This window comes from Bombyx mandarina, chromosome 15 (assembly GCF_030267445.1).
Source record: "Bombyx mandarina strain Sakado chromosome 15, ASM3026744v2".
NCBI lineage: Eukaryota > Metazoa > Arthropoda > Insecta > Lepidoptera > Bombycidae > Bombyx > Bombyx mandarina.
This window is the reverse complement of record NC_143221.1, coordinates 5,955,101-5,967,847: the sequence shown is the minus strand read 5'-3', so window position 1 is coordinate 5,967,847 and position 12,747 is coordinate 5,955,101. Positions and strand designations below refer to the sequence as shown.

The following is a 12,747-nucleotide window of genomic DNA, read 5'->3' as shown; positions in this document are numbered from 1 at the left end:
AGGTAGGGAAAAAATGCACTCAGTATGTATACAATATAATTTAGTGGGTAGGATCTAAATGCCATCCTTTGGCTCGCGGTCTCCTCTCAAAGTTTGCGGATTGTCCAGTCTCATATACCCCGCGCGACATCTAGGTTCAGAGACCTCGTAGGGTATGCGCCCCCGGCTCACCAAAAAAATTAAAAAGTATGTATCCAATACAATAACGGAGAATGATTTTAATTTACGAACACCAGTGGGCTAATTGTTATTGGCGGGAACGCAGAAAGTGAAGTAAAATACTGTACATACGTAAGTTGTTTCATTACATATTAATATTCCTTTGGGTTTCAATGAGTAATAATGGTGCCTTATTCATAGTTGAAAGTGGATAAGATGGATAAAGTGATATAACTCCGTTATAATATGGTTTTCCCAATAAGCCAATTAAAGTCTGCTACCCTACCATTTAGAAAAAAACCAATATGATATTTAGACATTCCAGTATCATTCCTTTCAATTTCAGATAAATCACCTTCATTTGATTCCGCTCCCTTTCGCTTTCCATACAGTAATATTTAATGTGTGTATAAATAACTGAAAAATTGGTTGATAAGAAAGACATTCCGCCCGCAACGCTATTCGAGACCGGACGTGCTCTTACGAAAAACTGGCGCTGCCGTCGCGACTTTGTTTCTCGAAAGATTGTCGCTGTCCTCGCGACTTGACTCGCAAACGCACTTTTCGTCTTGAATAGTTTTGCATATGAAAACTTCGAACGCACATTCTCATTCATTCCATTTTCATTTATTATTATTTTTATTTATTTATTTTTTCAAAAACTGTCTTTCGAGACAAAAACCCCACTACGTTCAGCGCTTGTTGTGGCATATTCTCACAACCTAGTGGGGCCCCACCTTCCCATATTTTTCACCCCAATCCCAGCTGATTGCCGTTTTCACGGCATAGGCATCACCCCCCCCCCCCCCTGCAATTAACTGCTGGCTAGTATAGCGCAAGGGGTCAATTCATACTCAGGGGACTCGCCTTTCGGGTTCGAGTTACTTTAAGCCCCGGGGACGCCCCCCCCGGGCACCTCTTCAACGATGTGTGACGAAGACGACCCCGCGATGTTCGCAAAATTCGTACGGGAATGTTGCCCGGACATAAGTCCGAATTCCGGGCCTATAAGGCCAGCCTAAAAACTATCGCCGCCGCCGCGAATGTACCCGAGTCGCCGCTTTCCCCCCCCCACCCCCGCGCCCTCGAGCTCCGGCTCTGACACCGAGCTTTAACAATGTGTATACCAGACTGCAGAGAAGACTTGGTGAGATACTGCAGGACGATGTTATAATGTTCAGCAGGTGCTGCTAAAGGTAGAAAAGGCAACGCCCACCAGCGCCAAGTTAATCAGATGGGTTGATTAGGACGTGTCTAGGGCGTCAACGGTGCTTAGCCACTGAGTGAGCCCATTTTTTTATAACAGTAAATTACATTATAAACTTTTCAATCTACATGGTATGCAATTTACATACCATCAAATGTACAAAACGACTAATAGCTTATGGATTGGAGAGTGACATAAGGCAACCCTTTATCTTGACAAAATGTAAGGGTTCATAGTCTGAGTACTCCTTAGAGTTCTGGTATCAAGTGCTTTGAACTGAAGTAATGTGCAAACAAATATACAATAATCCAAACCAATAAGTAGGGTTGTACTTATGGGAGGTTTCCTTGGTTTTATGCACGTCATTTTGGATCCTCCCGATCTACTAACGGTGCTTTTTGGTACCTCAAGCACCAGTCATCGTTCTCGTCGAACCCGTCGCTTGCGACGAAGGGCTCGACGAGTAAATTAACCCTGAGACACAGCCTACTGAGTTTCTAGCTGGATTTCTTCAGTGGGTCGCGTTTCCGATCCGGTGGTAGATTATGCGAAGCATGGCTCTTACTAGGGTTCGTGTTAGCAATGTCAGGTTTGAGCCCCGTGAGCCACCTACTAGTTAAGGTTACGCTAATATAGCCTCTCAAGGCTATCAGCTTAGGTATGAAAAAAAAAAAGTTTTATGCATTTAACTTAACCTTTATATCCTTTGTCCTTACTAACTTATTTTTAAGAAATAACTGTTACTAACATTTATATGGATCATTATCTGAAATAAAGAATTTAATAATAATAATATAGATCAAATTTCCTTATTCCTTAAGGTGAGTGGGTAATACTGATTCACAGCATGTTATCTATGGGTTTCTATAATCACTTGTTTCCAGTGGGGTTAACAGCACATTGACATGTCGAGGTTAAGAAAAATACATTGGAATTGAAGCATACAGTTCCACTTTTAAATTTATAATTGATTTTTATGTATGATGGATCTGTAATGATTTCATATTTCAATAATTAATTGCTCAAATTATAATCTAAAAAGGTTAACAGAGGATCTGACATTTGCTCCTCCTGACTTTAGATAATTTTGTATCCCTCATATCAAAAAGATATTAAGCTTTTACAACAAACTTTAAGACTGAAAGTTTAATTTTACATTGAACTGCTATTTTATTACATATCACATTACAAGTATTTACGCTCATTGCCACTTATTTTGAAATAATTTACAGTTCATTTTCAATGGTGGTAACATCAGTCTGACAGAAATTTCTAGACAAAACAAAATAAATGCTTACATCATATTTCATAACCAATTAATAAGAGTACATGCAACAGCTAAAATGAGGTGAATTTTTATTATGCAATAAATGAATCGGAGTAAAGTCTTCGCCTCCCAGGGAATTCCGTTATTTCTGTCCGCCAGGAGGCTGCAGTGGTTGGCCTCTTTCTTTTCCACGAAGTTTTATTCCAATTGCCCTTTCAATTTTTCCAAGAACAATGTTATTTGGAATGCCACGACCAGCTTCATAATCATTTACAATCTGTGGTTTTTCACAAATTTTAGTGGCGAGGTCTTTTTGACTCATTCCTTTAGCTTGTCTGCCTTGCATTATAAGTTTCCCCAGATCAAGTGGTATTTTTTCATGGCGTAATTCTTCTGTTTCTCTGTCTAGTTTAGCTGTATTTTTAGTAGTAACATGTTGTTTATTAGTTCCAGCCCCATATTTTTGTTGCGTATCAACCGGAATACCTTGTCGCCGCGCTGCATTTACAGCTTGTTCAGTTTTTAAAGCAGAAGCTTTTGGTGGTTTCTTGCGAAGAATTGTAACTGTATCCCAGTCAGACATGTTGAACGTAGATCACTGGTATGATAAAACAAAACAAGGGTATTATTATTGGTTTTAAACCCTGACTCAGGTTAGAGATTTTCTTTTCGTGGACTGGTTGTGCATAGATTATACACTTGGTTGTGGGTTAAGTGTATAATCTATGGTGTGGGTTCCTTGTTCGTTCCGAAGGAACAAAGCCCTTATATCCCAAAAGCCATATCTTGTGAAAAGAACCGAAGTAATTTTTGTTGTAACCGGTGACCGTTCTCAGTGAACCTGTCGAATCCGACGAATGGTTCTTCGTTCTCAGTGGGTCTCGATCTTGATGGTAGATTGGTAAATTCGGTGAAGAGCTGCTTTTGTTAGAGCAGCATAATGAAAAAAAAACAATGAGGTGAGATTATAAAGCACCTTAGGTATATGGCAACCGTCATGATTGTAGCAAGGAGAAAAGGCACTTATTCAACTATAATCTTATGTGCTGTTGGGTTAGATGAAAGGGAATAATGGAAGGTTATCTTCGTCTTCTGAGTGAGTATTCCACCATAACGCAAAAGGAGGTGCGAAGTGAGAGGGGCAAAGGTCTTCTCTTTTCACATCAATCCGCTGTCATCGAACCAGGATTATACACCTGCCGGATCTTTACAATGGCTTAGTATCAAATATTAAGGACTTTTTGGCGGGAACGCGAAGAGTGAAGTTGTGTGATTTGTTTTATTTTGTCTAGTTAGTGTTTCTTCAGGTTTAAATGTGTAATAACGGTGGTTTATTAACTGTTTAATATCTGTGAAAGTGCACAAATGTGGTAAAATGAAACAAAGCCGCTGGACGTAACTTCTCGGGATCCTACAAATAGTTCATTGAAAAAGTCTCAGTAAACTACCACCATTTTGCTGAGATAAAATTTGATCCCATATCATTTCATCTCATTTTATTTTATTTCATCTCAATTTATTAATGTCTCAAATTAGTCATCTTCATTTCATTTCACTCCATATTATCATTTTTCATAAAAATAAAAATATAAATTAAAATAAGACGACCTAAAAGTCTTAGTTACCAGGTCATAAAATCGCTTAAAAAAATAATTAAATGGTTGAAAACTTGAAACTTGGACAAGGTTTAGTTTGTTTTAGTTTCATAAAACATAAAATGGAAAATGATGCACTAGATGATTGTGAGGAAGAAATTTTGGTGTATCTTGAATTCAAGGACAGTGTTAATATCGAAAAATACAGAAATATTCACATATTGGGTATTGATAGTAAAAATCCAATTGTACAAATGGATGATACTTTCTATATTGGTAAGATATTTGAATCACATTAATAACATTTCATGAATATACCGAATAGTTGCTGATTTCAAAGCACAGGTTCTGAGAGAGCAGTATAAAGCAGTGCATAAAATTTCAACCCAACTTTATTCCTGAGATTCATATCTAGGGACTTTAATGCTTGATACGAAAATGTAAAATATTCAACCAATTTTTTTTAGAAATTAGTTTGTATTGTCAATACTGGAAAAGACCAAAAGTCTCAAATGGGTTTCTGCAATAATTTATTTACTGGCTTGAATGGCTGTATGTGGTTAAATTATTCCAAAGAGGAATAATAGGGTTGAATGTTTATTAATTTATCATTAATACAACTTACATCAAGTTTTAAAGTCAGTAAAAGTTCATTTCTTTCTTCTAAATTATTCAGTTATACTTGTATTCTGTTTAGGTTTTAGTTCTATTTAGGTTTTTAGAGGCATGAATAGAGTTAATAAGTGTCTTCTTAAAACAAAATAGTATAAATGTAGCAATTTAAGTCTAGATAATATGTTAGGGTTATAAAAAAAATTAAATTTTTAGTCATGTAACCTTTGAAAGCACATGTTTTAGTGATTAGAATATAATGTAGCAAAACCATTACAATCAGCTATAGGTTAAAACTGCTCATGTGCTTAATTATACTTTCAGGAAAGTATGACAACCCTTTTGGTACATATTTGTTTTTTGAAGAAGATCCATCACCGAATACTGATGACCCACTGTTTGATAGATTGTCTGAAAAAAATTTAAAATATGTTTGCAAAACAAGAAAATGCATTCAGATGCAACATGCTTATGTGTCTCCTAAAGAGGGTGAAGGTAATGAAATCATTATTTGAGTATTAACAAAATTTAATATCTACAAGGATAAAATTTCCATTAGTAAAGGTCAATTATATATCAAAGATAAATTAATGAAAAGGCAAAGACATAATAGGTATTTAAAATATATAAAACTATTTCATAATTAAGCTATTACCAGCTATATTTTGTACAAAAAATGTGAACTTGCAAGTTTGACGATGATTTATGAATGAAGTGGCAATAGTATTTAAATGGTTGAGTGCAAATACCACTGATCACTATCCTTTATTATGAGTGTGTGCCGAATTTGTAGTGAATAATTTTTGTTTGTTTAAATAATGTTTTTCATATTATATATTTAGACAAATTAAACAAAAACAAGGACCAAACCAGGTGAGAAATCTGTGGGTGTACGGTGAGCACTATTTGGCAAATGCATTAACACTTTCCAAACAAGTTCACATTTGCTAAGTAGTCAAAAATCTGTATGGTCAGGCAATATTACGATGAAAAACCACAACCCTTCTGCTAATCAACTCTAGCCATCTTTTCAGTTATTTTAGTAGTTTTTAGTCCATTAGATTGTAGAGATCTTAATGCAAGTCAATGTTAATTTCACTATAGTTTGTGAAGCATGACTGCACTTCGCTCATGATGTATGTCGTTGTCATAAATTATCTTATTCTACTTTTTATCAACAGTGACCAATCTTTTCAAAAAAGTTTGGTTTCAACACATATCTAATTGTGAATAAAAAATGAGAACATAATTGGGTTTCTTTCAATGACTTCTTTTGGCTTTGACTATTGAAAAGGGTTAAAACTGTTTTGTAATCAACTTTTAGCTATTCTGCAACGTGAAAACTTTGTCATTTGTCAAAAAGCAGACTGACTTTATTTCACTGCTTCAAATGCAATTATGTAGTTGTTTATGCGATTCGAAGTAGTCGTGACCTAAAGGATAAGACGTCCGGAGCATTCGTATCTGGCAATGCAACGATGTTCGGATCCCGCAGGCGATACCAATTTTTCTAATGAAATACGTACTTAATAAATTTTTACGATTGACTTTCACAGTGAAGGAATAGCATCGTGTAATAAAAATCAATTCCGCAAAATTATAATTTGCGTAATTGCTGGCGGAAAGATTTTTTGTGAGTCCGCACGGGCAGGTACCACCACCCTCCCTATTTCTGCCTTGAAGCAGTAATGCGTTTCGGTTTGAAGGGTGGGGCAGCCGTTGTAACTGTACTGAGACCTTAGAACTTATATCTCAAGGTGGGTGGCGCATTTACATCATAGATGTCTACGGGCTCCAGTAACCACTTAAAACCAGGTGGGCTGTGAGCTCGTCCACCCATCTAAGCAATAAATAAAAACACTCTGGAACTGCCGCGTTAAAGCTATTGCATAGCATTTTTTATCAACTTATGCAATTATAATTAGACAATGATAATTTAATATTAAAACAATAATAAAACAAGACCACGCTATATTAAACATTAATAAAAGCAAAACATTAACTGTCCCCTTCACACTCATAAGCTAGACGGCGCGAGAGAGAGATGGGCAGACTTTTCATGATGCGCATGTAGTGTGACGTCACGCCACGCACTTATTCACGAACACTACACAAGCGCAACGTGTGAATGTGTTGAACGCGAGCTACATGATAGGCGGAGTGAGGGGTGTTAGGTTTTTTTCGTTACGGAATTTCATGATTCGGTCGCCGCGCTCAAGGCCCGCGATAAAAGCTATGCAATAGCTTTAAAATTAAATAACAAACAATCCAGTTTATCATACAAATGTTTGCTCGATGCGGGAACAGAACCCATGAACCTAGGCGCAACAGTCAGGGACGTTAACAACTGGACCAATGAGCCAGTCAAATAAATGAATGATTGACTTACATTTGAAAGTGGAGGCGCTGCTAATTGTGAAGCGAGTTCGTGCAGTCGAGCTCGGGTCGCCTCCTCTTCGGGACTAAGAGCTGCACCAACACGACCGACGGCTTCTTGACGCGCGACAATCTACATTTAACGTCAATAATACAATTACTTTTACTTGTGGTCCCAGTAGTCGAAATTCGACTATAATTAATTTAAATTATAAGTTTGTACACTAATATGATTCTATTGTCAAAGACCATCTTATACATAAAATTTTCTGTGCAATAGCTTAAAAATCCTTTACGTTGTTTATTAACATAACATATTTTTAATTTACAAAACATTTTATTTCAGACTGTGTACCTGGCGGCAATCAATCCAACAAAATAGATGATGACGTAAAGGCTGTCAATTTTAAAACCGTTCAAGAAGCAATAAATACATTTAAAACTGAATACCGAGATAAAACACCAGAACCAATTTTAATAGATTAAATTTAAAGAATAACAAATAAATCTAAATGTATTTTAATTTTTTTCCCTTAGCTGCATTGAGCGATTTTCTTGCTTAACAAAATGAGGTAAATAATTTGAAAATCATTCAGTAATACTGTCAAGTAACGTCAAAGCAGTGGTTGGAATTGTATTGCCATCTATTGAATCTACACTCACACCACTATGAAGTTAAACTTGTAACATGTATTTGGTTACCTATTTATTTTTAAGAATATTGATACAAAATATTAGGATATTTCATTTAATATATTATTCTTTATTATATTTAATGATGAGAAAAATATTTCAAAGTTGCTGAAGCGTCGACAACGTCGCTGACTGAGAACCCTACCTATTGACGCATGCGTAAACTCTTTTTCACTTTATCTCGAATACTTCGAGTGGTTAATAGCTACCAACCCTAATTTGCGGCCACTTGTTCACCGGCAGCAATGTATCACCATATAAAAAAAATTTGCTTTAATTTAATACAAAAAACACGCATGTTTACGTCATACGTCATGAACGTATAAATACACCAAAATATTACCTGTTTACACCTGGCTGCGAAGTAGTTGCGGCCGAGTGTGCAACGGCACCCATCGATTTTCGAATTCTTTACATACATTGCTATGATGTGGATGATATTTTTTTAAAAAAATAAGTGAACGATATTTTTTTTTGAAAATTAATTAACATTAATTTAATTAAAATTACTTGCGGCCAATTATTGACTGGCACCCTGTTACCAATGTATTCTAATCATAAATGTATGTAAAAATGTGAATTTGATTAAATACGCGATGAACGTTGAGATTTTGCAGCCGGATCTTAGACTATTAGACTAGAAAGATGGATACTTTGGAAATTCGTGTTATTTTTTAATACGAGTTCCGACGCGGAACTGACGCTGCAGAAACAGCTCGCAATATCAATGTTGCGTTTGGAGAGGGGACTGCTAATGAACGCACCGTGCGATTTTGGTTTGACTCATTTGCGTCTTAGCAATAAAATAAAAATGTGCCTCATGATTTGACTGATCTGCAGAAAGAAACGCATGCTGAAACTTGCGTTGCCTTGTTGAATCGATACAGAAATGAAGGAATATTGGATCAAATTGTGACATGTGAAGAAAAGTGGATTCTCTACGATAACTGTAAGCGAAAAATGCAATCGCTGACCTCCGATCAAACGCTGAAACAGTCCTAAAGCAAAGCTTACCAATAAAAAGGTAATGGTAACTGTTTGGTGGTTTCAGCATGGTGTTATTTACTATAGCTTTCTTCGATCTGATCAAGCAATAACGGTAGATGTCTACTGTGCCGAACTACGAAGAATGATAGCAAAACTTGCAATGAAACAGCCCGGACTCATAAATCGATCTTCACCAGTATTGCTCCATGATAACGCGAGACCTCATACAGCACGAGAAACCGTTTTAGAAAGCTCCGTAGTAATTCCATCCTCGCCCGGTGCCTCGTTATTCTTAAGCTGTTTGAGAGCCATCCTAATCTCGTACAGGCTGATGTCCGGGATGTCTTCGGTGTAGTGTCGGGTTAGCTTGGCTCTAGGGTCTGCAGCTAAACCTTGCGGTTCAGCTGAGACCGAGATAAACAGCTGCCCGTAGAACCTCTCTATCTCCCGCAGGACCTCTGACCTATTCGACGTTACACGTCCATCTTCGGTCTTCAGCTTCGTTAGCTGGCTTTGCCCAATAGAAGCGTCTCTTGCGAACACTTTAGAGCCTTGGTTTCGCTCAATCGTCTCTTTGATACGCTGAGTATTAAAGGAGCGTAGGTCGTGTCGCAAGGACTTCATGATATATCTATTGAGTTACCTATATGACTCAGCGTCCTCCGAAGTTTGGAGCGTCATCAAACGTCGACTAGCCATGAGGTTTCGGGTGCGGTCGGATAGTTTCTGAGGTCTATTCTTACGGTGGGTTTTGAAAAATTTGGACCCTACCGTACGGACAGTCTCTACCAGCCTGCTGTTTACATCGTCCACTGATGCGCAGTTGTTTAGCCATTCGAAGCGATTAGCCAATTCGAGTTGAAAGCTCTCGGGGTTTTGGATTTGGGCATTCGACGGTCGAAGCATTGGCTTCATCAGACGCGATCTTTCCGGTCTGACATTGATATTCAACATGCCTCTGACGATTCGGTGATCACTTCCTGTTTTAACACTGTTGATCACAGAGACATCGTTGAATATCTGTCTGTTGGTGCTCATGATGAAGTCAATTTCATTTCTTGTTACACCGTCGGGACTCAACCAGGTCCATTTTCGTTGTGGCGGCTTCTTGAAGAAAGAATTCATCATAAAGAGTCCTTCCTTCTCCATAAAGTCCGCCAGCATCTGTCCTCTGGGATTCCGCTGCCCAAATCCAAATGGCCCCACTTTCAACTCATCATCGCCTCTACGGCCCAGTTTTGCATTAAAATCTCCCATAACAACGGTAAAATGTGATTGGGAGTTACGTATGGCCCTACTAATGTCCTCATACGTAGCTTCCACTTCATCGTCTGGATGTGACGTCGATGGGGCGTATACCTGTACAATCTTCAGCGAATACCGCTTTGAGATTTTGAGGACAAGGTATACTACCCTACTCGACACACTTTCGATGGCCACAATGTTGTTTATGAGAGATTTGTGGACGATAAACCCAACACCACCTTGGGACTTCTGTTCTCCCTCCCGGTAGTAGAACAAGTGGCCGGACTGTAAGGTTTTCGTATCCTCCCCCTCTCTTCGGATCTCCGATAAACCAATAACGTCCCAGCGCAACTTGTTCATTTCTTCTTCCAGCTCTATTAGCTTCTCGTCCAACCTCAAAGTGCGCACGTTGTATGTCACCAGGGCCAGTTGTCGTTGTGAAGGGTGGTAGCCGGATCTCTGCCGGGGATTCTTAGCACCCCGCCCCGCCGTTACCATGGCCGCTACCGTAACCAGGAATAGCGGGGCCGCCGGGGACTAGGGGCCTGGTTCTGCGGTGTGCAATCATTTTGGAGGTTTATTAGCCTACTGGTACCACGCTGGCTAGACGGGTTGGTACAGGGTTTAATTTCGAGTTTTCCTTCTCTCACACTAGTAAATATTGTGTGTTATGCTTTCCGTTTTGTCGCCTCTTATGACTCCCCTGGGATGGTAATGGGGGTGGTGACAAAAGTATTCTAATGCCGTCACCACACGGCAATCCACTGGTATAGTCCATGTAGAATGTTATAACACCAAAAACCCTATGGACTTATTATGTTTGTAGCTGTTGTATATTACAGAAACGCGCAGTAGTATGGAAAATAATGTTTTTTTTAATACGTAATTTGAGTACTACAAGAAATACATTTTTTTCTTTATAATACGCTTTTATTAGCTTCATACGTATGTTAGTATGTAACGGAATCTTTGAACATGATTTTGACCCTTTTCAAAACTCGGATTAACTCATACATATTAAGGACCGATGACAGTTCAATATTTTAATCAGTTTGATCCGTTATCCTTATTAGAATAATCAGCATTAGCGATTTTTTTGTATTCCTGAGACTCGGAGTGTCTGTGGCAAGGCCAAGAAGGGAAACTACCAGGCGTGCTAATCACCTATTTCTCGGGTAAATTACCGACTGACTCAAATGATATTTTTGAAAAATTTAAAACAAAGAATGAATTGAAAAAAAAATTCGTTATAAAATGAAAAATAAATAATAGTTTAAAAAAACAAAAAAAATACGCTTTATAAAAAATCCAACTAAAAAATAGAAAATAAATTTTAATAATAATAAATTTTACTTTTATTATTTTTTATAAATTTTAAAATATTTATAACTATTGATATCTGCACCTCATGCTTTTTTTTACAATAAAATCATTTTTTCTTACACTATTTTTAATTCAAGTTTATTAATATTTATTTTCTATTTTGAGTTGGATTTTCTATAAATGCGTTTTTTTTTAAACTATGTGTTATTTTTTATTTTGATTCCCCAATAGCTCTACTATGAGGTGTTTCAGGATTATCCATTCTTTCTGGGACAACTAGGTATATGTTATGACAATGTGGTTGCTATAAAACGGTGCTTGATCTTTTTGATCGAATCATTTAGTTCATCTTTTTTTAAACTATTATCAAATGAGATGCCGTTCTCTGCCAGCCACTTTTGCATTTCCCCTTTACTGTAATTAGAGGTCGGTATTTTGCTGCTTAGAGTATTGTGATAAGAAGCGCTGTCCATAACAATAACTGACTTCTCAGGTTAGTTTAGCAATAACTTTTCATTAAGCCATTTTGAATAATTATCATAATTTATATTACAGTGATAATCTCCTGATGTAGATGCCGCTTTGTAAACCGGCGATTGGGCTCAAAACCATCTCCGCTACCTCCATGCACTATATCGGCACAATAAATCTGCTTCCTGTGCTCAGTTTCTTTGAAAACTGTTTATTGCCATGAATTACGAAGTTGCGTTTTCTTCATAGACCTTACACTTTTTAAGATTTGACATGCTGACCGTACTTCATGAACGATAGCAACGTGGAAATAATTATTATTAGTACAAGTGTATATTTTTTCGTAGTACCAATTATTCCATTATAGTCAGCATTAATCTTTTTTTACCTATGCTGATAGCCTTGAGAGGCTATATCAGCGTAACCCCAGCGTGTAGATAACCTCTCGGGGCTGAAACCAGGAAGTGTTGCTAGCACTGGCCCTTGCAAGAGCAGTGCTTCGGAGAATCTACCATCGGATCGGAAACGTGACCCACTGAGAAGATCCTGCAAGAAACTCAGTGGGCTATCTCTATGGGTCATTGACCGTATATTAACCGTTTAGTACCTGAACTCCACAAGTAGGAGTTCAGATACATATCTCTTTCCATTTGATGTCATTCGTATTCATCCCAATTGATGACTGTCTCACATAAATCAACTTGTTTCGCTCAATTTGATTATTCATATAACATAGTAATTATGTATTGAATGTATGAATAATTAAAGTATTATGTATTGAATTTATGAATAAATAATATGAATTAATTAAA

At 37.4% G+C, this 12,747-nt stretch overlaps 2 protein-coding genes and 1 pseudogene across 2 annotated transcripts; 1 reads left to right on the top strand and 2 right to left on the bottom strand.

Annotated features, from left to right (window-relative positions):
• Positions 1–2,041: 2,041 nt before the first annotated feature.
• Positions 2,042–3,337, bottom strand: mbf1 (multiprotein bridging factor 1). The gene has a single exon (XM_028179992.2). The coding sequence runs from the start codon at positions 3,214–3,216 to the stop codon at positions 2,776–2,778; it is 441 nt and encodes a 146-aa protein (XP_028035793.1). The 5' UTR covers positions 3,217–3,337; the 3' UTR covers positions 2,042–2,775.
• A 938-nt stretch (positions 3,338–4,275) lies between these two features.
• Positions 4,276–7,723, top strand: LOC114247167 (general transcription factor 3C polypeptide 6). The gene is made up of 3 exons (XM_028180038.2): positions 4,276–4,504; positions 5,165–5,335; positions 7,563–7,723. The coding sequence occupies exons 1-3, from the start codon at positions 4,291–4,293 to the stop codon at positions 7,700–7,702; spliced, it is 525 nt and encodes a 174-aa protein (XP_028035839.2). The 5' UTR covers positions 4,276–4,290; the 3' UTR covers positions 7,703–7,723.
• A 349-nt stretch (positions 7,724–8,072) lies between these two features.
• Positions 8,073–10,893, bottom strand: LOC114247123 (uncharacterized; annotated as a pseudogene).
• Between the last annotated feature and the right edge of the window lie 1,854 nt (positions 10,894–12,747).